Source organism: Mustela putorius, unplaced genomic scaffold (assembly GCF_011764305.1).
Source record: "Mustela putorius furo isolate JIRA1106 unplaced genomic scaffold, ASM1176430v1.1 tig00003858_pilon_pilon_pilon, whole genome shotgun sequence".
In the NCBI taxonomy this organism is placed as follows: Eukaryota; Metazoa; Chordata; class Mammalia; order Carnivora; family Mustelidae; genus Mustela; species Mustela putorius.
Window position 1 is genome coordinate 4969380 of NW_025422010.1, and position 26046 is coordinate 4995425.

A 26046-nucleotide genomic window follows, 5' to 3' on the forward strand; every position below is an offset into this window, starting at 1 on the left:
AGTCAGAGCAGGAGTGGAGATGCCTGGCATGTTGGGGGAGATGCATGGGACCGTTAGACTGTGGGCATTTCATGTGCTCAATCATTTTGCCAAAAGAATATGTGATACGGATGGTCATGAGCCTTCTCCATTATCAGGACAGTGACAGGTGCCACAGCTGGTGGTACCAAGGTACTCCTTTCTCCCTGTCCTGCTCCCTGGGTAGGAGCAGATAGAATCAACAGGATTATTCCCCAAATGGGCTGAGCATGGTACTGACTCCTGGTGGGGAGGGTTAGGGTTAGGGACCTTCTCCTGCCCCGAGTTTGCTGGCAGCATGTCGCCAGTGTTGACTGGTGTGTGCAACTGAGCAGCAGGCACAGTCTTGCCTCATGGACAGTGTTGACTGGTGTGTGCACCTGTCCATGAGGCAAGACTGTGCCTCCTGCTCAGTTGCACTGTTTCCCCTGATGCACAATGCCTGGCGGGAGGCTGATTGCTGAGAATCTGGGTCCAATGTGGTACCTGGGTACAGATGCTCTTGGGAGAACACTGCACATTGGGCAGTTGGTATCACAACAGAGGAGAGAATGGAACATCGAAGGGATGTCTGCATGGAAAGCAGGAGTCAGGATGCTGGGCAAGGGCTGGGTTTGGTCCACGGTGATTCAGGGGTCAGGGCAGGCCCAGAAGTTGCATCTCAAACCCACAGCCAGCAGCCTAGAGCCAGAGGGTCAAGGTTCCCACGTCATACGTGCTCGCTCCCTCCTTCATTCAATAAGGACACATTAAAAGGCAGTGTGGGGAACAGGGCAGCTGGCTGGGGCTTGGCAGGCAGGGTCACCAATGTGAAAATTAATAATGTTGCATGGAGCACTGCGAGTTATATTCAAACGATGAATCACGGAACACTACATCAAAAACTAATAACGTACTGTGTGGTGACTAACATAAGAAACGAATAATAATAAAAAAAAATTTTAAAAATGACCTAGATAGATAGATAGATAAATAAATAAATAAATAAATAAATAAATAAAATGAATGGAAAGTGGTTTAGAAATGGAGTCAGGAGGCCAGCAGGGGGCGCTCTCACACCCAACAGGAAGAGGAGCTTCCTGCAAGGCTGGGCTGCTTTAGCTGCCTCAGTACCCCAGTAGGAGGTTTTTCTCCTCCTCCACCAACGCCCAGGGAAGGAGAGTGTCGCAACTCAGCCACTATACTTCAGACTCCCTGTTTATTTCAAAGGACTTCTTTGTTCATAACCGTTCCTTCCCAATTGCCCTCTCTCCTCTATGAAAGAGTATTCCGTTCCTTTGTTCTCTCCAGACTTGCCTATGGTTTTGCCCCATCTTCCCTTCCCCGAATTGCCATTCTCTGCTTTTCCAGAATAAACCCATTTTTTGTTGGCAAAATAACTGGAAGCTTTATTTTTAAGGTTTAAAGCCTGCAACTAATGCAAGAAGAGGGAGTTGTAGCCAAGCCGATGCCTAGCCAGGGACATGCCTGCCAAACGGACCCTGAGGAGTAGAAGGGAGGAGCCTGGGGTGCAGGGGGAAGGACAGGTACCTGAGAGCAACATGCAAACAGTGGCTTTGAGCTCAAGGGAGGGGGTTGGGGGGGCTGGCAAAATGACCAGCGTGGGTGAGAGAGGGATGGAGGGTGTGGGCAGGGGCCCAGCTGCTGATGATGGGTGAGCCAGACTGAGCCATGCAGCTTTGCCATGATGGCAGTAGGGAAGCCCTGAAGGGTTTTCAGGAGGAGGGAAGATCATCCCTGAAAGGAAAGAGGGGGAGTCCGGTGGCCACCCCCAGCTGCCAAGGCTGACCTGCTCTTGGTGAGCTAAGTTTCTAAGCTGCTGAAGGGATCCCTGAGTTCCTGCCTCTAGGTCTTGACTCACCTGTCTCTTTTGTCTCTGCTTTTTTTCTCTCCAACCTCAGCAGGAGCAAAAGTGCGCAGAAAAACCATGACTGCTTCAGAAAGCCTCCCTCAACCTAGAGCAGTGATGATGCTGTCCCCCAGGAAGCTGAGTAAGGTGTGGGGGAAGGAGGAATCGGGTGGGTAGAGGCCACTGATAAACATCTGCAGTGCCCAGATCTGCCCCACAACAAAGAATTATTCAGCCCCAAATGTCAACAGTGCCCAATGACATCCAATGCACTGAAATGCATGAAGCATATAGTGAGCCTGTCGAACAAGGCAAGTGAGGCTGAGCGAGGCTGCCACCTACAGTCAGACCCAGCACCTGCCCGGGTGCCCGAAAGTCCTGATGAGATGTAGGAGGGGCCAAGGGGCGAGTGATGGGGAAGAGGGTGCTCTGGTTGGCAGTCAAGACAGGTCCCTCCCAGGAGATGATATTGGAGCTCTGTTGGCACGTCACCCATGATGTTGGAAGGGAGGACATCAGAAGCAGAGGGGCAGAGAGGGGGGGAGGCTTTTAGGAGTGAAGGGAGGCCTGAGGGAGGTGGCAAAGCTAAGGCTTTGCTGTTGGCCCCCATGCGCAGCAGCACTGAAGCGGTGGGGCTAGGAACCGTGGGGGCTGCAGGGGTTTCCAGGGGAACCTGGAGGTCCATGCTTGTGCGTTGGGTGGGCAGTGGGACTGGGAAGACGGAAAGAACAGAATTGCGCAAGCCCCTAAGGAGCCCCCTTCCCCTCGCGCCCTAGGCCTAGGAATGAGGAAGAACAGCTTCCAAAAATGCCCCTGTATGGGAGAAGCGGCACCGCCTTCCGGCCTTGCTGGCTTCTACACCCTCCCCGCCTCAGCAGAGGAGCCCGGGTGTGCAGGTGCGCGATGGCGCAAATGCGCGGGCTCCGGACCCACAGGGCCAGCCTAAGGACTTGGCATACCCAGAGGGAAATCGTATGACTGGTTGCGTATCCGGTCGCAGGAGGCGCGGGGTCTCCTAGGGGAAATATTGAATCAGGAATAAGCAGCCAAAGCGACAGGGTCTCTTTCGGGGATGTGGCCACAGGCTGAGAAGGAGGGTTTCAGGTGAGCTTGGCGCCGCTGGGTAGCGGAGGCTGCCGCAGAACACGCTCCCTTCGGGAACTCGCAGGGGTCTGGCCTCCTAGGAAGGGGGCGCGGCTTGGAGCGCGGGGCGGGGCCACCCAGCGGAGGGCAGTGGTCCTAAGGCGGGGCGGGGTAAGACCTCCCGAGGAGACCTAGCGGCTGGGGGCGCTGGGCGCGGTTTTCATAACAGTGGGTAGGGGATCTGGGGCAGGGCATCTGGCGCAGGGCGGGGCCGCACTACAGCAGGCGCGACTCCGAGCGGCTCTGCCCTCCAGACTTGGGGGTCCGGCTCAAGGGCGCGGGGCGGGGTCTCCCGAGGAGAGGGCGAGGCTCAGGGTGTGGAGCGCGGTTTCTCGGACAGAGCGCGGTTTCTCCAACCCAAGGCGCGGGCTCTGCGGCGAAGCAGGACTTCGCTAGACGACTCTGCGCCAGGGATGGGGCGGGGCCTCCCAACGAGGAGGCGTGGCTCAGGGCGTGGGGCGGATGTCCACAGGAGGGAGGGCGTGGCTCAGGATGGGGGCGCGCGTTCTGGGGCGGTGCAGTGTCTCTCGAGGAGAGGGCGTGGCTGGGAGCGGGGCGGAGCCGGCGGGGAGGGGCGGGGCCGGAGGGAAGTACTTAAGAAGTCACGAAGTGAACGGATGCCCCGCCATGGCTGTGAGGCGCATCGTTTCTGCGTTGCGCCGCGGCACTTCCCGCATCGCCCCGCTGTCCACCGCGCCGGCGGCTCGCGAGCAGACTGCCGCAGGCCGGGAGGCTGCGCCAGGATGCGGGACTGCCGAGGCCGCACGGCCGCCGGTGCCTGTCGTGGACTTCGGCAACACTCAAGAAGCGTACCGCAGCCGGCGCAGCTGGGAGCTGGTGCGCAGCTTGCTGGTGCTGCGCCTGTGCGCCTCGTCCGCGCTGCTGGCGCACCACGAGCAGGTGGGTGCGCGGGCGCGCGGGCGGGCGGGCAGGTGGGTAGGTGGGCAGGTGGGCAGGTGCGCACCAAGGCGTGCAAGCAGGGACACGTGCCGGATCCTCTGTGTGTTGCGGGAAACTTCATGAAGTTTTACTGTAAAGCGCGGGCCCCTTGAGCATCGCTTGTAGCCGGGAAGTCAGGAAGGGAGGTGTTTCCTGCATTCCTTTTTGGGCCTCGTGAATTTTCCTATATTCCAGTCACTACTAACTAAAAACAAAGACCAGTTTCTGAAGCTTTAAGGTATATGCTGCTTGCAGTAATGCAAAGTTGTCACCAGAAATTTAAATGGAGTGTCTTCCGTGTGGCCCGAAGGGAAATCTTGGTGATGTCAAAGGGCTCATGGCCTGGGAACCCAGAGTTCTCAGAAGATGTGACTCAGGAGTTCACTAGATACAGCCATTCCGAACAGTGTTGGGGGAAATGGGAAGCCACTTGAACTACAGCTTTTATTACTTCAACATAGTGACTTGTGGAAAGTGTGAGGGCTTTGGGGAAGTAAAAAGCAGAACACCGTCTTAGCCACTGTCAGTCTGGACGTATGGAAAAGGCAGTTTTTCAGGATCCTGGGAACAGTTTGCAAGGGTGCTGTTGTTGGTGCTAAGGGTCTGGAAGGCTCTTCCTCAAGTGAGACTGTGCTGAGTGTGTGGTATTGCCTATCTTGGCCCCTGGAGAAGGCTGGGGAGGCTGGACCAAAGAAGAGCACCAAGCCACACTTGAGGCTTAGGTGAAGATGAAACCACAGTGGGTGGGAGGTGAGGGTACAGGTCAGAGTCAGAGTTGGGAGGGTCTGAGGGCATGGTGAGGCCAGCAGAGTGTTGGACTGGCTCTTTCCAGAAGTTGTACTCTGATGCAACCTGGGACTGATGGTAGTGGAAGTGGAAGGGGAATGTGGAGGAGGAAGGGATAGAACTGGAGAGGTAGAGGCTTCTGGGAAGCCATCTGTGTTTGTGGTAGACGCGGATGCCCTTTGGCAAACTGGTGGCTGTGGAGTGTCAGGCCAACTGGTGAGGAGGGTGGAAAGGGACACTCACCGGTCAAGGAACCTGGCTGGGGGGATGGTGAAGGTGATGAGAACCCTCTGGGGAGCACCAACGTCTGAGGGGCAGCCTGAAAGGAGCAGCAGGTTCTGGGGGTGCAGTGGTCAGGAGGGAGGAGGTGGCTGGGGGGTGGGAACACCTAGGAGAGGGAGTGGCTGGCTGTGAGGTCTCTGTGGAGGGCAAGGGCAGGGACTTGGCTCCTCAGTTGAGGTGTCATGGGACTGCTGGGTGGGACTGCGATGCAAGGGGCAGGAATGGCGAGGGCTGCCGTCGTGTGGCTGGAAGGGAGGGAGTGAAGGCTTGGATCCATCCAGGCCGTATTTCTCCCATCTCAGCACCAAGCATTCTTCCTTTGGATCAAAGCCAGAGGAGAAGCTAGCAGAGCTGGAGACTGTTGGGTACTGTGGGTGACCGCTGCCCAAGGGCCAGAAAGTGCTGGAGTGCAGGGACCCCGGTGGGTACCTGAAGGTGTGGGAAGGCTTCTCCCAGGCTTCCCTCCCATCCCACCTGTGCCCTGAGGACACCTTCAGGGAGCCCACTAAGGGTGCTCTGTGTGCCCCCTGGAAAACCTGTTCCACCCCAACATTGCCAGTGGTCACACTGGTGTCGGTGGCCTTGGTGGCTGGCACTGGAGGAAATGGGGCAATGGGGCAGACACCAGGCTGCAGGTTGCAGAACCAGTACTTACTTACCCTGTCCTCTGGCCTGGGGTAGAAATTCCTCCTGCTGAGGGGCACGGGTCTGTGGACCTCCTGGGGAGGGGGGCAGTTGGGGAATCATCAAATCTCTTCCCAGGGAGTGTCAGCCTAAAGCAGCCCTGTTTGAGCTGCTGCATTGGTTTGGGACCCCCTCCTTTGCCAGAAGATAAAGGTTCAGAAAACTCAGGTCTTTCATGACGAAGTCTCCTGTGCTTGGGTGTAAGCCAGTGCAGACGGGGGTAAAAGAAGAGGAAGGGGACAGCCTGGATGGTGTTGGTGGCCTTGGAGGACAGGGAGGAGAGAGAACCGGCTTTAGCTCTCCTTACTCTGCACACACCTGTTTGAGTCTTTTTCAGTGAGAACAAGTATATGTGTTCCTAGGGCAAGTTTCTAAGCCCACGAAGGATGCCCCCATCTGGAGAAGAGTGTGGGCTGCCTTCCTCTCAGGCTGTGCCCCCCAGGGATACACCTGATGCTAGGAAGTTTTTCAAGGGATGGCTTTGCTCTGGAGTTAGCTTTGGAATCGCCAACCCCACCCCATGTGCTTCCATAGCCTTCTGTGATGGGCTGGCTTCCTATTGCCAGGGTGGGAGGGTGAGTGACCTGATCAGTGACCTGGGCAGCCTTCCCTGCCATTCCTTTTGAGCCCGCCTCCCCTTGGGGAGCTGGTCAGTGCAAAGTGTGGGGGCGGGGGAAGGTGTGGGAGTGGGAGGTTACCAGCCCAGGGCTCCCCTGGGCCAAATTCCAACATCTGCCTGGATCCTGCTTCTTTGATTAACATTGGCTGTGGCTGCTTTCATGCTTCACTAGCAGGGTGGAGTAGTTATGACCATTACCGTGGAGCCCACACAGCCTACGTTATTTATCATGTGGCCCTGGACAGGAGATTTGGCTGGCCCGAGAGTAGACAGCTGGCCTGTTTCTGCATGGGGTGGTTCCTGACCCCTCTCAGGACTAACACGTACCATAGCCAGGTGATGGTATTCAGGTGTCCGATTGTGCCCCACCTACCACTGGGGTGATCTTTGATATAATCAAGACCCTGCTTTTCCTCTGGCCAGGCTGTTGTGGCCCATGGATTCCCTGACCTCTGGCCTGGGCTATGTGGGGCCAAGGCAGTCTTCTCCGTTCTCCCTAGTCGGTCTCTCATTTTCCGTTACTCATCCTCTTTACAAAAACAGTGAGATGCAGTGGAACGGAGTGCACAGAGAGGCTGTGGCAAAGCAGAGGGGATGGCCTGGAGACTCAGGTTTATTCCTAAGGGTCTCGACCAAGTGCCAACCTGTGATTCCAGCCATGTCTCCCCTCTGGCCAGTGTGGGGCTGCTAAGGATTGGTTTGGGTGTGAAGGTGTTGGATTTGCGCATACTTCTTTTTAGACAAGGGATTGTCCCAAAAGGGGTTCTGTTATCCATTGGGTTTGGCAGACCTCAGGCTTTTTCTGTCTCAGAGCTAAGCCTGGGGGACAGTGGACACACAGGAATTCCCAGATGTGCTCTCCCATTAGCCTTCCCTTCCAGCCTCAGAGGACTCCGCTGTCTTCATTCCTTCCTGCCCTGGCTATCCCAGTGCAGGGGATCTGTGCAACTTCTGTGTCTTGGCAAGCCCTCCTCTCTGGATCTAAGTTAGCAGACATCTCCCACCCATCATGCCCTCACCACTGTTCTGAATCACTTTGTGGAGGTGACTTTCTTCTTCGAGGTTCCTCCCCTGCTGGGATATAAGCTCCTTATCTGTTTTGTTTAGCCTACTGGGCACAAAGCAGCGGCTCAGGACTTGGAATGAATGACAGCAGAAATTGGGGATGTGGCAAAACGTGATTGGAGGAGAAAGCTGAGTGGTTTATGGGCAGCTGTCTTCCTCAGGGGCATGTCCACTCGAGCTGTGGGTTTGCTGTGGCCCTGGATGATGGTACTGAGTCCCCAACTGGTCCTACAGTGGGCTCCCATCTCCCAGACTCCGTAGATGCTCACCTGGCTTATTGTTAGCCCAGGGCTCACTCCAGCTGAAGTTAGACTCCTGAATTTAGCCTGTGCTCCTCTGCTCGGCAACCACTGGAGGGCTGGCCCCTTGCCAGGCACTGTTTTAGGGACTTGGAATAAGCAGTGAACAAAACATTGAAAAATCTGGGTGCTCGCCTGCTAGGAAGCTGTATCAAAGTCTCCTCCCACCCGGCATAACCCGCTGAGGTGTGGATACAAAGAATGTTAGGATGAACACGCGCACTGAGATTCCCAGAGAGACCTGCTATTCATTTCTTTATCCACTGAGTGATGGTCAGACACCCGCTGGGTGCTGCTGGGGTCACCTGTGAGCATGCAGGGCAGGGAGGTGAGTGGCTGTTGGCGGGGCTGGGGGGCGTGCCCTGGGACCTTTTCCTCCATGAGGAGTGGATTGACAGTAGCTACAGGTGGAGAAATGAGCTGCTGCCAGTGGTGTCCACTGCTAAACCAAGGCCGGGAGTCGAGTTTGGCCCAGGGGAGAGTGTGCCAAGGTTTTATGGTTGGAGTGAAAGGGGTGGGGGAAGCAAGTGTGTCCTGCTGGGGACAGGGTAAGCCGGGCAGCCAGGACAGCCCTCTCCTTCTGCCTTGCAGCTGCTCCATCTTGCCAGGAGACTTCTGGGGCAAAGGCTGTTCGAAAAGCTGATGAAGATGACCTTCTATGGGCAGTTCGTGGCCGGCGAGGACCAGGAGTCCATCCGCCCCCTGATCCGGCACAACAGGGCATTCGGAGTGGGCTCCATCCTGGACTATGGGGTGGAGGAGGATCTGAGCCCTGAGGAGGCTGAGCGCAAGGAGATGGAGTAAGGCGCACCTGGGCATCTGGTCGTTACCCTGAGGCAACCTGGGGCCAGCTGGGGCTGGGCTGGGAGAAGGCTCCCCCCAAGGCTGGGAGAGCTTGGTCAGCCTACTCACCAGCGGCCTGCCTGGGCTCTGCCCGGGCTCTGCCTGGGGTCCTGGCAGTTTTGTGCCGTGAGAATGACAGCTGTGGGCTTTCTCAAAAGGCCTCCTGTGCACAAGGCTGGAGGAGGGGCGGGGACTGGGGAAGGCAAACCACAGTCCAGGGCCCGATGTGGCCTACTTGCCTGGTTTTGTGCAGTTTGCAAGCTGAGATGGGTTTTTTTTTTTTTTTCTTAAATGATTGAAACAAAGCAAGAATAATATTTTGTGATACGTGAAAAGTATTTGAAATTCAAATCACTTTGGCTCTAGAGGGGCAGAGTTGAGTAGCTGTGGCAGGTGCCATATGGCCCACAAGGCTGAAGATAGATGCTGCCTGAGCGTTTATGAAAGATGTTTGCTGACTCTGGCCTAGGAGGAGCTCTGGCTTCCTGTTCCTAAAACATCTCTTCAGAGGGAGCGCTGACCTGCTGAACAGGGGCCCACTGCCTCAGCCTCGCCTAGCTCCTTTCTGTCTTCTTCTTCTTTTTTTAAAAATTGTCTTTGATTTCTTAATTTTCTTTTATTTTATTTTTAAAGATTTTATTTATTTATTTGACAGTGAGAGAGCACAAGCAAGGGGAACAGCAGGCAGAGGGAGAGGGAGAAACAGGCTCCCCACCGAGCAAGGATCCTGATGTGGGACTCAATCCCAGGGCCCTGGGATCATGACCCGAGCTGAAGGCAGATGCTTAACCATCTGAGCCACCCAAGCACCCCACCCTGCCCCTTTTAAAGACTTTATTTTTTTTTAAAAGACTTTATTTATTTATTAAAGAGAGAGCATGAGCCAGGGAGAGAGAAGCAGACTCCCTACTGAGGAGGGAGCCCAATGCAGGGCTCTATCCCAGGACCTTGGGATCATGACCTGAGCCAAAGGCAGGTGCTTAATCAACTGAGCCACCCAGGTACCCCTTTTGGAAGGGTTTTCTGATCAGAGGGTGGGCTCTGCCTGATGAGTGTGGAGCCTGGCAGGCCTGGTGTGTACCCAGGGGTCCCAGAAGGGAAAGGCAGCCAGGAGCAGTGTGGCAGGCTGACCTAGGGTCTCCTCCTGAGGTCACCAACTTGCTGCAGGACCTGTTCTCTGTGCAGTGAGCATAGGGACAGATAGGTACCTCCCTGACCGACCCTCTGGGCCACAGAACAAAATTAGAGAACGAGGCCACCCTCTGCTTCCTGGAGAGGTGGCCGCACAGGAGATCCAGACAAGACCAGCCCTTCCTCTTTGCAAAATGCCCATTTCTTATGCTGGTACCTGCACCCCTCCATGTCAGGCCTTTGCTTGCATTTGGGGCCCTTAGTTCTGAGAGCAGCTGTGCCTGATCATGTGAGGCTTGGGACAAACCTGCTGAGTAACCTGTCCTGTCTCAGGCTGGGGTGTTTGCTCTGGCTTGGGGACAAGAGAGGCGGGGAGTAAGGAGAAAGGCATCACATGAGGCTTCTGCCCTGGGAACGGAATGTCCAAGCCAAGCAGCAGCAGCAGAAGCAGCAGCGGATTGGCCTGGGGAGCCCAGCCCCTGCCTTGCCATTTGCTGTCTTAAAGGGGGGGTTCTCCAGCTTGGCACCCCTCTGTGTACTCCTTGTGGGGCTGCTGCCTTCAGTGGGGCTGCCTGTTGAATGAGTAATGAGTTCTCTGTCCCTGCTGTGTCTGGGTTGAGGGCTGAGTGGTTTCACAGTGGGATTTTCTCCCTTTGGTAGGAAGGCTCCTTTCCCAGGGCAATCCAGCTGGCTGGCTGCCTGTTCTGCGGGGGGAACATGGGGAGGTGGGCCGGCCTTGCCCTGTCATGGAGCCAAGGAGCCTGTGGCCTAGGGCGACCCTGATGTTTGTGCCTCTGATGCTGTAAGAATCCCCACTTGGTGGACTTTGGGATGTGAATGTTGGCTCCTCCCATCCTAACATGGGGACCACCATCCGTTGTTGGTGACAGGTGTCAGAGACTCACACCCGGCTCTGCTGCCAGGTAGCTCAGTGCCTTTGGAGAGCTATACTGTCAAACTGCCTGGCTTACTGGGTGTTCCTGTTCTGGAGGGGCTCTGAACCATGCAGTCCCCATCCACACAACCCCCATGCGGAGAATTGCTTCTGTGCCCTGGTAGGGCAGGGAGCAGAGGTCTGTCTCGATAGTCTTGTCTTGAGGCCCATAGACCCTGCTCTGGGGAGTGATAGAGAGGCTACCACCCCAAGTTAAGGCCATAGGAGTTGGGGAAGGGAGGGCACAGGTGGCATTGGGCCTGCCCTGGGCATGAGCATGCAACGCACAGAGAGGATGGACATGTCTGAATGCACAGGGTGCCCAGTAGTCTCCCCGAGGGTCTGAGTAGGGGGCCCAGGAAGCAGGAGATGGGAGGCTGTAAGTGCTGGACAAAGAGAGTAGCCATCTAGGACTGGGGTGGGAAGGTGTTTCCCAGAACACCTGCTAGAAGGCAGCGGCCTGGGCCCTGGCTCTAGAAGAGCCCCGCAGAATCTCCCCAGCAGGCTGAGAGCTGTGGGGAACAGGGGCTAGGGTATCTCCCGATAAGTGGCTGTGAGAAGGACCCCCAGGGACAGTGTGGACCGCAGGTGTGTCTGTCGTGGCTCTGCAGACCCAGGGCTAGCTGGCAGCTCAGAGCAGTGGCAGCTCTCCCCGGGGCTGGTGGTGTAGGGTGCACAGAGCACTTGGGTGCTGCCTAGAGTCAGGGTCTTGGGGGGCCAGGGAGGTAGGTGTGCAGATGGGAAGGAGCCCCATTGGACTTCTCTGCGCTTCTCTCCCTCCGGTCACCTGCATTCCCCAGCGGAGACCCAGAGAGGGTTCTCCTCACTTTTTGCTTTGTTCTAAAAGGCATCCGACCAACACATCCCCCAGTGTAGGAGGTGGAGCTTGGAGGCGGCCAGGGGGATGGACGGTCAGGCCTTACTGCCACCTGTCCCCTGGGCCCCTGGGATTCACCCTCCTCTGCGCTCTGCCCCTAGGTGCGTTCTCTTCTCTCTTTCACATCCTGGGCTTCGCAAGTGTGTGTGTGTGCACAGTTGCGAGTTTCCCCTGGTGATGTGACCCTTCTCCCCTCCACTGCGCCTGGCAGCTGCCATCTTAGTCTTCTCGTGACCCACCCTCCAGGCCCGGTTGAGAGTGTGGCCTGGATCCTTGCTGGTGCCATCTGCTTGGATATAGGCCGCTACCCTCTGACCACACGGCAAGGCGGCCAACCCGGTTCTCCTGCTCAGTCCATTGCTGAAGTGCTTCCTGTCTGGTCTGTGCCCGGGAGGCTCATTGATGGAAGCAACCACAGCCTCTGCTTTCCTGCCGCTGGGCCTGCTGGTGGCGAGGAAGGGAGTAGCCAGTGCTCCCCTGTGCCTTTGGAGCCTGGCTGGGCTTGGAGGGTGGGCAGGCCAGTGCTGGGCTACTGGGGGCCTTTTAGATAATGATTTCCCATGTGAATGGAATGCAGCCCTGCCTACAAGGCAGTAACCTTGGAGAAGAATACCTGTGTTTCTCTGAGCCATGGGCTGTGTGGTTCCAAAGATGATGGGGCTCGAGCCATGCTTCTGCCTGTTTGTACCTGGGCCAACAGCCTGGGGCTGTTCTTATGGGGCCCCTTGTTCCCGGTGGAGATGTTATTGCATGGGGCCGACCTCTCTCTCATGTTACAGAGTCAAATGTTGTCACACAGTGATACCTCACCCTCTTCTCTTCTGAGCATCAAGCACGTGTGTCTAGCTGGCATGAAGTGGCTCCTGTTCCCCATCCCCAGGTTACGGCCTTGTGGGCTGTGCAGCAGGGTGTGGGGGGCCTCCTGCCCCTGGAGTCCTGGGTCCTGACCTGGGGCATCCTGGCTCAGAATTGCTAGGTATGGGCACTGGGGTCACGCAAGAGCCAGGGTCCAAAGGGAGGGCTCTCTGGAGGGTGGCCAGCTGCCCCCGACTTGCTGTAGGAGTAGGGAGGTCAAAAGCTCCCTAGGTTGGCTTTTTGACTCCACTTGAGGCCACTGCAGGTGTGGTTATCTCTCAGCAGCATCGCTAGCTTTACCTCTGTTTCAAGTGGGTGGGTGGGGCAGGCGGGAATAGGTCTCCTTTTCCTGTGAAGTATGAGCAGAGCCTCAGGGACCCCAGGGTCTGAGCCTCTGAGAGGTCACTGGATAGCCACAGGGCTTTGGCTGAGCTCTTTCTGTGGGAACTGACTTAAGAGCCTTTAAATACAAAGTCACATGATATATGAAGCCCCTCGAATGCCACCCCCCAGGCCTGGGTAAGAGTGATGGTGAGCTGCTCCTTCCTCTGGGTGGGCTTAGCCGGGACATTTGCTGTCCCAGACAGCAGGACCGCTGAAGGGTGGACAGTGTCCACTGTGATTCTGGCAGGGGTCCAGGATCGGGGTGCCGTAGGGCAGGGGCAGGCCTGATGGGGGTGGTGAGGGCACAGCTGAGGGACTGCAGGGAGGCCAGGGTGGCGGGGCTGAGCCTGAGTTCTGGGCAGAGGAGCCATAGTCTCAGGCTGGCCTCACTGTCCTGTCCTCATGAAGGTGGGGGGTGTTATTTGAGTATGATGGGAGGGCTTGCATTTTAAAAGAAAAATTCTGGTTGTCGCTTGAAAGATACACTGGAGGGGCAAGAATGAAGCAGGGGGCTGTCAGGTACTGGCCGGAGGTGGAGCTAGCTGTGGGCCCACCCAGGCAGGAGTCCAGAGCCGGGCCTAGGGCTCCTGGTGGTTGGAGGGGCCTGGATGTAGGGGGCATGGAGCAAAACGAGGAGCCTTGCTCCTCACCTTTGGGAATTCTGTGCACTGGTGGTTGCTCAGGTCCATGCCTTCTCAGCGCTGGCTGGCCCCCGAGGCTCCATCTTTCTTTGAGAAGGAATGGCGCCACAGCTAGCTTTCTTCAAGCACCTGTTCCATGCTTTGGGCTGTCAGCTAGTTGTACTCACTCCTCACCTACCCACGAGGAATCTGAGGCTTCTCCAGGGTGTAGGGCTTGTAGGCCCAGTGGGTCTGTGAGGCTGCTGCCCCACCCTGCTCAGGGAGGTGACCCTGCAGGCCTGGGTTGCGTGTGTGGGGAGGAAGGTGGGGCACGTGAGTCACTCTTAACCTGCCTGGGCTAACCCAGCCCTTCTTTTCCAGCCCTCCTTGTTGGGTCAGTTTCAGTGCTCAGCCTCTGGCTTCCTCTCACCCGCACCTGCTCAGAGGGAACCTGTGCTTGTCACTTGCTGCCTGAGGTGGCCTGACCCACCCTCACCCTCTTCTTCCTTCCCACAGGTCCTGTACGTCAGCTGTAGAGAGGGAGGGCAGTGGTGAGTAAGAGGAGGCTGCTCAGGACCAAATACTCTCTCTACTTGTCCCCTCCCCTGTTCCCAACCTCTCCCTGGGAGACCTTGGTTCAAGGGCACAGGTGAGACTGGGGGCCGAGGCTTCTCCCTGCGTACGCGTGACTTCTCCCTGTACGCTCCCAGGCTGTTGCCCTGAATCTGCTGACATACTCAGGACGCTCCCAGGGGTCCTGGTCCCCTTGGCCTTTGGGGGGTCTGGCCTCTGCCCTTTTGGCCAGGTTTGCCATGTGACTAGGGCTCAGCCGGGGAGAAGGAACAGTGAGCGTAGAAGCAGGGAGTGATGGGCAACACGGTGCAGGGAGGCCTCATGGCCGCCGGGGAGCCAGTCCCGAGGGCAGGGGGCTGGGGACCTTCAGCAGGTCCTGCTAGAGGCCGGGGAAGCCCTGTGTTTGCCCAGAGTTGGGTGGGACCGAGAGCACTGTATGCAGCCCGTGTGTGCTCAGGCCACATGCTTGCCCCTCCAGGTACAAGTAAGAGAGAGAAGCAGTACCAGGCCCACCCGGCCTTTGGAGACCGCAGGGACGGAGTCATCAGTGCCCGCACCTACTTCTATGCCAACGAAGCCAAGTGTGACAGCCACATGGAGACGTTCTTGGCCTGCATTGAGGCTGCAGGTGGGGCCCCCCCTCTCTGCTGGCTGGACACCTGCCAGGGAGGGCTGACCCCCCATGTGTGGAGATGCTGATGGCTGAAAGCGAGGCCAGGCTGGAGCACTCGCCTGGGGCTTCCCCTCTGGGTGGCCTAGACAGTCAGTCATGGGGATGACTGTGGGTGACACCGGGGAAGCCGTAGGCTAGGCTACAGTCATACCGGGGTCACGCCTGAGTCCAGCCCTGTCCAAGGAGCTCGGCACCCCCTGCCTCTTCCCAGTGCCTGGATGGGAACCTCAGGAAGGCTGTCAGCCGGCTGAGCTGCCTTCTGTCTGGGTCAGGAGCTCGAACCTAGCCACATGTGGCACTTGGGTTTGCCAGTGGCAGCATTGTTCCAGGAGCTGGTACCAGGGAGGACTCCTTCCCCACCCCTGCCCCCACCTCTGGGAGGGGTGCTTGCCTAAGGAGACAGTCAGGTGGGCATGCCCCAGCCCCACCGTGTGGCCCCAGCAGCCCTTCCGTCAGTGGGCTCTGTACCTGCTGAATGTTGGAATGGGTGGGAGTGAGTGGTGCTCAGAAGCGCCCTTGTGCGAGCAGGGCTGGGGAGATGCCGGCTGGTCAGGCAGAGACTTGGCTATGCGGGTCCCGAGCAGGGGGGCGCCTCCTTCCTCTGTGCCCGCTCTGCCTAAAGCAGACATCAGAGAAGTGAAGACAGGTCATGGGTTTCTGGAAGGGAGAAGAGAGGCAAGTGTGGTTGAGCACCCTTTGTGTCCACCCTCTATTCTGCTGGGTGGTTCTGGGTTCTGTGAACCCTAGGGCTCCCCCCCAGCCCCATGGGCAGCCTGGGTGGATGGTATCATGGGAGAGGACTTGAGGCAGGGGCAGCATGACCCAGTCTTGTTGGCTCCTTTGTCCACTGGCTTCCGGGATCCATGTGGCTAACCAACCCTGCCAAGTTGCCTGTTCCAGCCTCTGAGGTGGGGTGCACCCATGTATTTATGGGCTCAGTAGGAACATCGTCCTTCTGTCTATAAGTGGTTAGGAAGCCAGCCCAAGATACTTGGCCACTTGGGCTCTCCCCTCATGTTCAAGGCTGGGTGGGGGGTGGTGGTGGCTGGGAGGGGCCCCTGGTGCCCCTCAACCTTAGCCTGAGCTGGCCGAGCTCCCACTAGGGCTGCTTCTGGGGAGGGTAGGAAGGCCTGTTCAGGAAGTGTGGCTGCTGTGGACATGGCCGCAGCCCCTGCTAGGGCCGGGTGGGGAAGGGAGGAGTGATCTGCTGAGGCCTTGGCACCGTTAGCAGTCTGACTACTGGATCATTCAAGGCACCGTGGTGGTCTTGGGACCCATCTGGAAGGGAGACCCAGTACTGTGTATGTGGCAGCTGATTGGTAGGAAGGGGGCCATGCCCAGCTATTCGCAGTCCGTCACCTGTCTGGTGAGAGCTAACTCTTGAGGGGCTCGGATGCTGGGCCCAGGCTCCTGGACCTCCCCGTCCCCATCTAGAGCCATAATGGTGTGGCTTCTGACAGGCCAAGCCAGTGAGGACGGCTTCTCAGCCATCAAGCTTACTGCACTGGGGAGACCTCAGTTTCTGGTAAGTGCCAGAACCTTCCACCCGCAGAATTGGTTAAGAACTTGGGGTTGCTGGGAGCCGGGCACATAGGTGGAACTGGGAGGGGGCCCAGGGGCTCTGCAGGGGTCTTGGGGGTAGGAAGCTGGGCATGTGCCCGAGACGATGGCTCAGGCCTGCACTCGTAGCTGCAGTTCTCAGATGTGCTGACCAAGTGGAGACGATTCTTTCACCAAATGGCTGCAGAACAGGGGAAGGCTGATGTAGCTGCCGTGGATACGAAGTTGGAGGTGGCTGCATTACAGGTGGGACAGCCTTGCCCTGGTGGGTGTGAGTGGGTGGGCACTGTTGGGGCTGAGGGGATGGGGGGAGCCCTGCCCAGGAAGAACTGGCCAGGAAGTGTTTGAGGTGGGTTTCCAGAGACCTGTAGCGCGCCCTGCCCGCCCGCACTATGCTGGGGGCTGCTGGGAAGGAATCTGAACACAGGCTGAGGGCATGCTGGGTGGGAGGGTTCGGGGAGAAGGGTTTGCCTTTCAGAGTACTGCAGAGCTATGGGTCCAGGGAGGGGCACCAGGAATGGGTAAGAATAGACCTGTCTGTGAGGCAGGAACACCCAGACTGTATCCCGTTCACATTAATGGTGTAATAAAGTCAAAAGAGCAACAGAGACGTATGGAGGTTGGGGTAGGGGTGGGTAGGAAATGTTAATGAACGGGACTGGGGCGGGTTCATGGGCCTGGCAACTCCTTACTTCCCAAGGAAAGCGTGGCCAAGATGGGCATTGCATCCAGGACGGAGATTAAGAACTGGTTCACTGCAGAGACCCTGGGCGTGTCTGGGTAAGAGTGGGCCCCAAGCCAGGAATTTGGGAGTATCTGCCCTGATTCAGCCATGGTTTCAGCAGAGCCCCAATGGCTTCTCCCACTCCTGGTTGCCCTCCTGAAGAGCATGGGCCTGGGGTGATAATGCTGAGGGACCTTTTCCCTGAGACGCACAGGAGTTGACCAGGGAGCCTGGAGTCCCCGGGACCGGGGCTGCAGCTAGCCCGGGGCTGGTCCAGACTATAGCTGGGTAGGAGTGCCCCTGAACTAGCAGGGCTGCTCACAGAATTGCTTGGTTCCTGAGTAAGGGTGCCACACTCGGCTCTCCCCGGGGCCCACATGGTAGGCCGGCAGAAGGTTGGGACAGCTGAGATCCTGCAGGGGCCCACACCTTATCCCGAGGGGTCTGGAAGCTGGGACTGAGATCACCAGGGCCCTCAGGGTGGTAGCAACTGTCCCCTTACATTCAGGGTCTGTCTTCATCCTGGCCTCCCATGTTTGGCTCTTTCCCAAGCCTGACAGGGCCCATGGTGTTCTTCGTGTTCAACCCTGGTTTTTTTTTTTTTTTTTTTTAAGATTTTATTATTTATTTGATAGGGAGAGACACAGCCAGAGAGGGAACACAGGCAGGAGGAGTGGGAGAGAGAGAAGCAAGGTTCCTGCTGAGCAGAGAGCCTGATGCAGGGCTCGATCCCAGGAGCCTGGGATTATGACCTGAGCTGAAGGCAGACGCTTAACAACTGAGCCACCCAGATGCCCCTCAACGCTGTTTTTTTTTTTTTTTTTAATATTTTATTTATTTATTTGACAGAGATCACAAGTAGGCAGAGAGGCAGGCAGAGAGAGAGGAGGAAGCAGACTCCCTGCTGAGCAGAGAGCCCGATGCGGGGCTCGATCCCAGGACCCTGAGATCATGACCTGAGCCAAAGGCAGAGGCTTAACCTGCTGAGCCACCCAGGCACCCCCAATGCTGGGTTTTTAATAGCTGTTGCTGCCCCAGTGCAAGAAGGTTCTTGTTTTGGTTTCCATTTTTATCTGTCTTTTTTTTTTTTTTAAAGATTTTTATTTATTTATTTGACAGAGATCACAAGTAGGCAGAGAGGCAGGCAGAGAGAGAGAGGGGGAAGCAGGCTCCCCACTGAACAGAGAGCCTGACGCGGGGCTCGATCCCAGGACCCTGGGATTATGAGCTGAGCCGAAAGCAGAGGCTTTAACCCACTGAGCCACTCAGGCACCTCCATTTTTATCTGTCTTAAAACTCAACACCGAGGTGGGTTTTGTGGGGGTTGGGCTTGCGGAACTCTTTTAAGGTATGGGCTGGTTTGGGAACTGGGCCCCCCAACATCCTAGTGCCCCTGAGCTGATGCAGCTTCTCCCACAGCACCGTGGACCTGCTGGACTGGAGCAGCCTCATTGACAGCAGGACCGAGCTCTCCAAGCACCTGGTGGTCCCGAATATGCAGGTGACTGACCACGCCTCACTCTTATGTCCTGTCTCATTGCAGTGCAGGGCTGAGAAGGGAAATGTTCCCTGTCCCTTACCCTGGGGGGTAGCTGCCAGGGACCCAGTTGGCTGAGACCAGTGTCCTTCCTGGCCGCACAACACCCCTGTAGTCCAGAGGAAGAGTCCAGATCCTCGAGTGCCCTGCACAGGGGGACAGAGGACCCCATCATCTGTCTTTGCATGCTGGGTCATCCCAAACCTCAGTGGCCTGAAATGGCGGTAATCCTGTTATCCCCCATCACAGTCCTGGACTGATGAGCTGGCTGGTTGTAGCTCAGGGTTTCCCTTGCCATTCTCAGAGGGTGGTGGGAGCTGGGGTCATTGCGGAGGGGTCCCACTATGGGAACAGATACCTTGGGTGCAGGCCTGACCTGGGGCAGTTAGCCCTGTGAGTCAGAGGGTGCTGGCTGGCAGTAAGGTTCTGGGGTACCATGGTGCCAGGTGGCCTCAGGTCAGGGCACAGATGAGGGAAGGGGTGGGGATGAGGGGCCTTGCTGGTCCTGGGGACCATGCCCTGGGTATTGGCGGGGACCTGCACACATGGGCAGGAGGGTGCCCTGGGGCTGGGGGTGTGGTGGCTTTCAGAGGTGGGAGCTTGGAGCCCTGCTGTGGCCTGACTCCATGCTGCCCCAGACAGGACAGCTGGAGCCACTGCTGTCACGATTCACCACGGAGGAGGAGCAGCAGATGACGAGGATGCTGCAAAGGATGGACGTCCTGGCCAAGGTCGAGGACCCTGGGATGTGCACAGAGCGCGGGGTGGGGAACCTGTCTCACCTGACCCCAGTCAAACCCTCTGTCGGACCCCTGTGCCTCTCAGAGAGCCACCGAGATGGGCGTGCGGCTGATGGTGGACGCCGAGCAGACCTACTTCCAGCCGGCCATCAGCCGCCTGACACTGGCAATGCAGCGCAAGTTCAATGTGGGGAAGCCACTCATCTTCAACACGTACCAGTGCTACCTCAAGGTACAGTCCCTGCCCGCCAACTCCCTGCCAGCCCTTGGCTGGGGGGATGCCCCTTGTCTAAGTCCCGTGCTGGTGTGGGGAGAGGCCTCTACCTGAGTGCGACTGACTCTGAGCAGGAAGAAAGGCCCAGGGCCCTGTCCCCATCTGTGTACCAGCCCCTTTTCTGGGACTTGGATCCCAGAAGGGGTGTCTAAGTGGTAGGGGGAAGGTGAAGGAGCCTTTTTACAGTCTGCTTGATGTGCCTTAAGCCCCAGATTTTGAAGGCCTCACAAGTCACTGGTTTTTGCTGCCATTCTTTTACTTTGGGTCCCATTGGATAGATGAAAGCTCTGGCCCCTCCCTATAAAAAGACTAGCTCAGAATTTTGCATGTACCGGAGGCAGCCGGGGTGCTTCTGGGTGGGATTGCTGAGCACAGACCTAGCCTGGGTTGCTCTGGGACCAGAGCATGGTCCCATGGTTGGAAGACATGGTGTGGGATGGGTGTCAAGGCTCTGGGGGAGCGGGGATGTGGGTGGGTGGGTGGGGTCTAGGCTAGTGTCCACAGCATGCAGCACCCCTGCCCTCGAGTCGGTCCAGGGGAGACTCTCGAGTGCACCGTGGCTGCTGGCATGTCATCTATCCCCCAACAGGGTTGTCCCAGGCTGCACAGAAGAATCCCCATTTCTAAGAAACAGATCAAGGGGCCTTCCTCATCCCTGCTTGTCTCCCGGCTCCCCTAAGCACCTATAGGTCAGGTGGCTGCTGCTGGCCCCGGTGTCCCACGGTGACTGTACCCTGTGAGCACCTGGGCCTCAGCGGACACAGGCTGGAGAGGGCCTCATCCCGGTCCTCCTCAGCTGTTGGCCCTGGTCCCCCAGGATGCCTATGACAACATCACCCTGGATGTGGAGCTGGCTCGCCGCGAGGGCTGGTGTTTTGGGGCCAAGCTGGTGCGGGGGGCATATATGGCCCAGGAGCGGAGCCGCGCTGCAGAGATTGGCTATGAGGACCCCATCCACCCTACGTACGAGGCCACCAATGCCATGTACCACAGGTGCGCCAGCCCTCCTTGGCCCTCAGGGCCTCATGGCTTCCTGGGCGGGGGAATGAGAAAGCAGGGCAGGGGTGCTGGTGATGACCCCACATGACGCCCATCTGGAGGGGGAGCAGCCCTGCACATCAGAAGCCTCTGCAGGAGTGAGACCTATGCTTGAGACCAGAACTGATGAGCTCCTCTGCTTTTTAATTTACTGTTTCTGTTTTGGATCCCCTGCTTTTGTTCTTCCCTTTTCCAAAACTGTTAAGGTACATTTTTAGCACAGAAAAGCCGACTGAATAAAACTAAACTCGCTCAGTTCCCCCAGCCAGCTCTTGTTGACACTTAGGACAAGGGAGGGATAAGCCCTGAGTGGCCCTCCTGACTTGTATACAGCTTTTGCTTTTCCTGTTATGCATCGGGGTAATCCAGACATTCTGTGTCTGCTTTGGGTGTGCGTGTGTGGCTGATGTTGCCATGCAGCAGGGACCGGCCGGGCCTGTGCCTTCACTCTAGGAGGTTGTGTGTGCTGCAAATTCAGACCCCGAGCATCTGCCTGGCTCCTGCTTCCTCCCTAGTGGGGCCCTCTACTTTCCCAGAGCTTCCGCAGTGGCCATGTGCGCCATCAGCTTTGGCATCATGTATTCAGCCCCGTGGCCCTTGCTTTTCTACGTGACGCCCATCAGGATCCTCCCGTGTCTGTGTGCAGGCCCACGGTGTTAGCACAACAGCTAGCAGCGTGCCCCTCGGGGTCATTAAGGTGGTGGCTTATGGCACACCTGGACCCCGAGTGCTCATAGGGACACAGCCGTGGCACATTCCTAGCAGTGGGGTTGTTGGGCCCGAGGATGTGCACCGTGGCTGCCACATGGTAGCACCCTCACACTGTGTGCGGAGGGAGGGCCCCCCCAATCCCTTGTGGACTCCTACCCAGAAGCGAAGCTGCAGGTATCACGGGTGCCTGGGCGCCTTTGTCCTGGCTAGTCCCCTGTCAAATGTGTCCAGCCCTGGGTGCTGCTCACATTGTCTCTCGTACCTACGAGGTGCTGAGGAATGACAAGTACAGCCTTGGCTCCACTGCTGTGGCCACGCTTGGGAGGGGCGGGCTTGCCAGATGGCCCTGGGCGTGCCTGCGGCCTCTGCAGATGGGGGCTCACGTGGCACTCCCCTCAGGTGCCTCAACTATATCCTGGAGGAGCTGAAGCACAACACCAGGGCCAAAGTGATGGTGGCCTCCCACAATGAGGACACAGTCCACTTCACGCTGCGCAGGTAGGCACCCCCCTCCAGCTGTCTGGTGCTCCCCAGTGGGGGAGAGGCCCAGGAAGCAGGAGCGCCGGCTTCAGTGTCCTGCAGGAGCCTGCCTCCCATGGCCCGCTGGGTGTTGGCGCTGCAGTGGCAAAAAGGCTATTTGCAGTTCCTCTGGTTTATAAAATTAATACCTGACTTATTAAAGTTGCAAAGTCGAAACTGAAATTTCATTAGGTGATGTAAACAGCTTACTGAAGTGCACAAATACAGCGTGTAACGTCCGCATCCCTCGGGGGACCTCTGGTGCGTCACCTTGTTTCTAAATAATTTCTCTCACTGCCTTAAACTGTATCTGGAATTTAATATAGTCTGTTTTCTCTTTAAACGCCTGTCCTGTGGAGGAAAACTCTGGTAGAATCCATACAAGTCAGATAGAGAAATAAGGTGAAGTAAATTCTTAAGTGTCCCAGTGTCATTACCCTGTTTTTGTGTGTTCTGTCTCAACCAAAGCAGCATCATGTGGGGGGGGTGTTCTAGCCCTGGTTGCCACCTTCCTGGGCTTGAGGCCCCACAGAAAACACAACGGCCCCGGTCTGGCTGGCCCCGGTCTGGCTGGCCCTGGCCTTTCCCAGGTGCAGAGCAGGGCGCCCAAGGCCTAAACTGGGCTCTAGGCAGGAGGACGGGGGAGCAGCCAGGGTGGGGCGCTGCCTGACCAGCTGACTCTGGTTGCCCCCAGCTCAGGCAGGGATGAGGCACTGATTCTTGGCTTATGAGGGCGCTGCTTTTTCACAGCCCGAAACTGCAGCCAGAAACCATGACTTCTAATGCACAGCAGTCAGGGCCAGCAGGCTGGGGACGAGAGTGCTGAGGCCACCGACCGAGGTCCCTCTACCCCCACCAGTCCTCCGGCCCAGAGTCCCTGCCAGGGTCAGGTCTGACTGCTTCCGTAGGGTGGGTGGGGGGCAGAGTGGAGTCCCAGCTGGATAGGACTGTTCTGCCTTCTTCACTCTATCCCTAGGCCCTTCCCAGGTGCTCATTTCCTGCCTCGGCTGCGCCATCCTTATCATTGGATGTCAGAGGGCTAGGGGCACCATTTGTGCTCAGCGCAAAAGAAAAAAAGGTTTTTTTTAGGTCTAGGCTGACTTTTAAAACAAACACCTGGTAAAGTTATAACTCTTAAAACCTGGTTTTCCCTTAGACTTAAAAATATTACGGTGATGGAAACTTGATCAAAGCTTGAACCCTTAGGCACCAGGGTCCTCCATGAGACGATGTACACAAAGAGCATCCCTGCACCCCTGGCCCAGCCCTTGGGGACCTGCACCCCTGCACAATGCTGGGCCCCTGTGTGGCTCAGTGGTATGGGAGGTGGTGCCCTCTTAGGTTTCTGTTACGAACTCAGCAGGCTCTGCTTGGCCACTCACATTTAATGGAGGGATCATGGGTGGTCCACTCAGACCCCAGCTACATAGAGGGCAGTGGAACCCTGAAAGCTGTAACCTGTCCCCAGAAAGGCTTCCTTCTTCCTGTCTTCTGAATGTTCCTGCCCAGGACATGTCTTAGCAGAGGCAGCTTCCTGCCCTGACCACGTCATCCCACCTCCCCCTGGACTGCCAGCTGAGCATGCTGTCCTTTCCTAGCCTCCTAGGCCCAGGTCAGGCTCCACAGATGCCACTATCGTGGGTCTCTGATGCCACATCAGGGATCTCAGTCTGACAGCCTGGGTCAGCCCTGACCACGTGGCAAAGCAACCCAAACAGTGTATTCTGAACAACAGTGTATTCTGGGGGCCAGCAGTGTGAGCTGGGCTCAGCTGGGGCTGCTTTTGCTGGCCTTGCCTGGGGTCTTTCTTGCATTTGTGGTCAGCTGAGGCCTGACTGGACCAAAATGGCTCCCCCTGTTGGCAGGGGCAGCAAAGGGGGACTGCATCACGTGGCCAGTTTCCAATAGGCCAGCCCAGGCTTTGCCTTATGGTGGCCTCAGGCTTTCAGAAGCCCTGGAGAGGGCAAGGCTCTGCCCACATCACATTTGCTATTGTCCTGTTGGCCAAAGGAACTCAGGGGGCCCAGCCTAGATGGCAAGTGGCAAGCCCCCACCTGCTGGGAGAAACTGCAGTCACATGGCACAGGGTATGGCCAGGGGTCAGCAGCCATTACTGCGGGAGCCACCGGAAGGTCCCCACCACCGTAGTCAGGTGGGCAGCAATACAGTGGCAGCTGTACTCTAACAGGGTTCACGTTCACATTCCAGTGAGGACCAAAGATACTTAAACGAGAGACCAGGGCAGCATGGTAGAGATTGTGGCCTGCTTTATACTGGGTGCTCCCCCCTGCCCCAACATCGGAGTGAGACTCTGCGGGAAGGAGGAAAAGGGCTTGTGGGATGTCCCTCATGCCAGGGTGAGGTGTCCTCAGTGGTCCAAGGGCCAGGGGCCTGAGACAGAAGAGGGGGACCCTGGAGACAGTGAAGCGCACTCGTGGCCGACGGCCTGGGTGTGTGTGTGTGTGTGAGGATGGCCCAGGCTAACACGCCCCTGGAAGGAGGTGGAAAGACGAGGGCGGGTTCCAGAGCGCTGGTGCAGATATGTGGAGTCTGGACATGTGGATACAGGAAGCTGGAGGTAAAAATGTGGGAATCCTCAGCACACCCTGGGAATTTCTGTAAGATCCTACGAGGGGGCATGTGAGGACAGGAGGGGATGCTGGACAGGGTTGGGGGCCACCCACCCCAGATTCTGAGCAGCAGTAACAGAAACACGAGCCTCATCTATTCTAAATGTTCCATTAGCCACACAAAAAAAGATAAAGTTAATTTCAATAATACCCTTCAGCTAGCCCAGCATATCCAAAATATTACCTATATTCAGCATTTCAGAAAAATAATGTATTCTTTTTTCCAGTTTTCAAAATTCCGTGTGTGGGATACTTACAGCCCCTCTCAGTTTAGGCAAGCCGACTTCTAAAGACGGTGGCTTGCCCAAAGGCAGTGGCTAATCCTGGTCTATGGGACAGAGCAGCCAGCAGGAGGAGGACAAGAGACTGGGTCAGGCTGAGAGACTGAGGATGTGGCTTTGAAGCAGAGAGGCTCAAAAAGGGGCAGGGGAGGGCCTCTGAGAGCCTGGGCAGGCTTGCCTCGCTGGGTCAGGGTGCCAGAACAGAGGTCAGGGCAGAAGAGAGGGAAGGGGGAGAAAGTGTAGTGGGATGGGGAAGAGGGAACTTGGCGGCCATGGGCTGAGGTGGGAAGGAGGGCTGGTAACTCGGTTTGGGCAGCACGCCGTCTACAGCCATGCCGTACTGCAGGGGATGGAGGCTGTAGTATATGCATGAGGACCAGGTGGCTGGTGGCGGGGAAGGGGCTCACCTGCCACATCGTCTATCTGCAGGATGGAGGAGCTGGGCTTGTACCCTGCGGATCGCCAGGTGTACTTCGGACAGCTCTTGGGCATGTGCGACCAGATCAGCTTCCCATTGGGTGAGCTAGGCCTTCCTGGGGAGCAGGGCTGGGGATGTCTGGGGCCGGGACTCACTGCTTGCACCCGTGTACAGGCCAGGCGGGCTTTCCTGTGTACAAGTACGTGCCCTATGGCCCTGTGATGGAGGTGCTACCCTACCTGTCCCGCCGTGCCATGGAGAACAGCGGTGTTATGAAGGGCGCCCGGCGGGAGCGACAGCTGCTGTGGCAGGAGCTCAAGCGGAGGGTCCGCACAGGCAGCCTCTTCCACCGTCCAGCCTAGAGTTCATGGACAACCATTGTCATCTACCTTCACACTTGGCCTCCAGCCCTGGCCTGGGAGGGGCTCTGGGTGGCCCCAGGCCATTGCCACTGCTATAGCCCAACCCCAACCTCACATGGACTCACTTTTCATGCCTTGACTGAGACCTGCTGGAAGTGGGGCCTCAGGGCTCCTCTGGCCCCAGCTCTGGATGTGGGTGCTCAAGCTGTGTCTGATGCCTGCTAGAGCCACCGTGAACTGCTAGGAACTGCCTTTCACCAAGTGGGCACGACCATCTCTGCCTGCCCCCATGACGTTGGACCTGAAGTACCACCTTCTGCCAGGGTTCATCCAACCCACGTTCCCCTGAGCCCCACAGGCGGGCAGTCGCCAGGCTGGGAAAGCCAGCCTGGTCAATAAACCACTACTGTAGCCCTTAACTTCGTGCCTGCAGTGCCCTCTCCCTTGCACTGTCATGTGGGGTCAGCAGCAAAGATGGAGTGGCTCTGATGGGTCTGCCTCCCTGGTACCATGTGTCCCTGGGGACCAGGCCCACCGTGGGTGGGGTGGACCCACCAATCCCTTCCTTCAGGCTGTATCACAGGTTTGGCTCTGTGGGGTGCTAGACACTCCCACCCCTCAACTCCACAACCCAAGATGACAGGAGGGTCCCTGGGCTTGGACCAGTGCAGACAGGAT

General features: G+C 57.3%; 1 protein-coding gene across 3 annotated transcripts; it reads left to right on the top strand.

Moving 5' to 3' along the window:
* Nucleotides 1-2747: 2747 nt before the first annotated feature.
* LOC101675959 (proline dehydrogenase 1, mitochondrial) lies at nucleotides 2748-25787 on the top strand. 3 transcript variants are annotated; one of them, XM_004742645.2, is made up of 14 exons: nucleotides 2748-2971; nucleotides 8276-8484; nucleotides 13845-13879; nucleotides 14380-14529; nucleotides 16035-16099; nucleotides 16264-16380; nucleotides 16835-16914; nucleotides 18278-18359; nucleotides 19034-19126; nucleotides 19221-19367; nucleotides 20227-20402; nucleotides 21558-21656; nucleotides 25018-25106; nucleotides 25181-25787. In XM_004742645.2, the coding sequence occupies exons 2-14, from the start codon at nucleotides 8327-8329 to the stop codon at nucleotides 25366-25368; spliced, it is 1479 nt and encodes a 492-aa protein (XP_004742702.1). In that variant the 5' UTR covers nucleotides 2748-2971; nucleotides 8276-8326; the 3' UTR covers nucleotides 25369-25787. The 3 variants fall into 3 exon arrangements, 2 of the variants coding, with proteins under 2 accessions (XP_004742702.1, XP_004742701.2); XR_006602039.1 differs by lacking the exons at nucleotides 2748-2971; nucleotides 25181-25787 and adding exons at nucleotides 3595-3910; nucleotides 21870-22079; XM_004742644.3 differs by lacking the exon at nucleotides 2748-2971 and adding an exon at nucleotides 3597-3910.
* The last annotated feature ends 259 nt before the right edge of the window (nucleotides 25788-26046 follow it).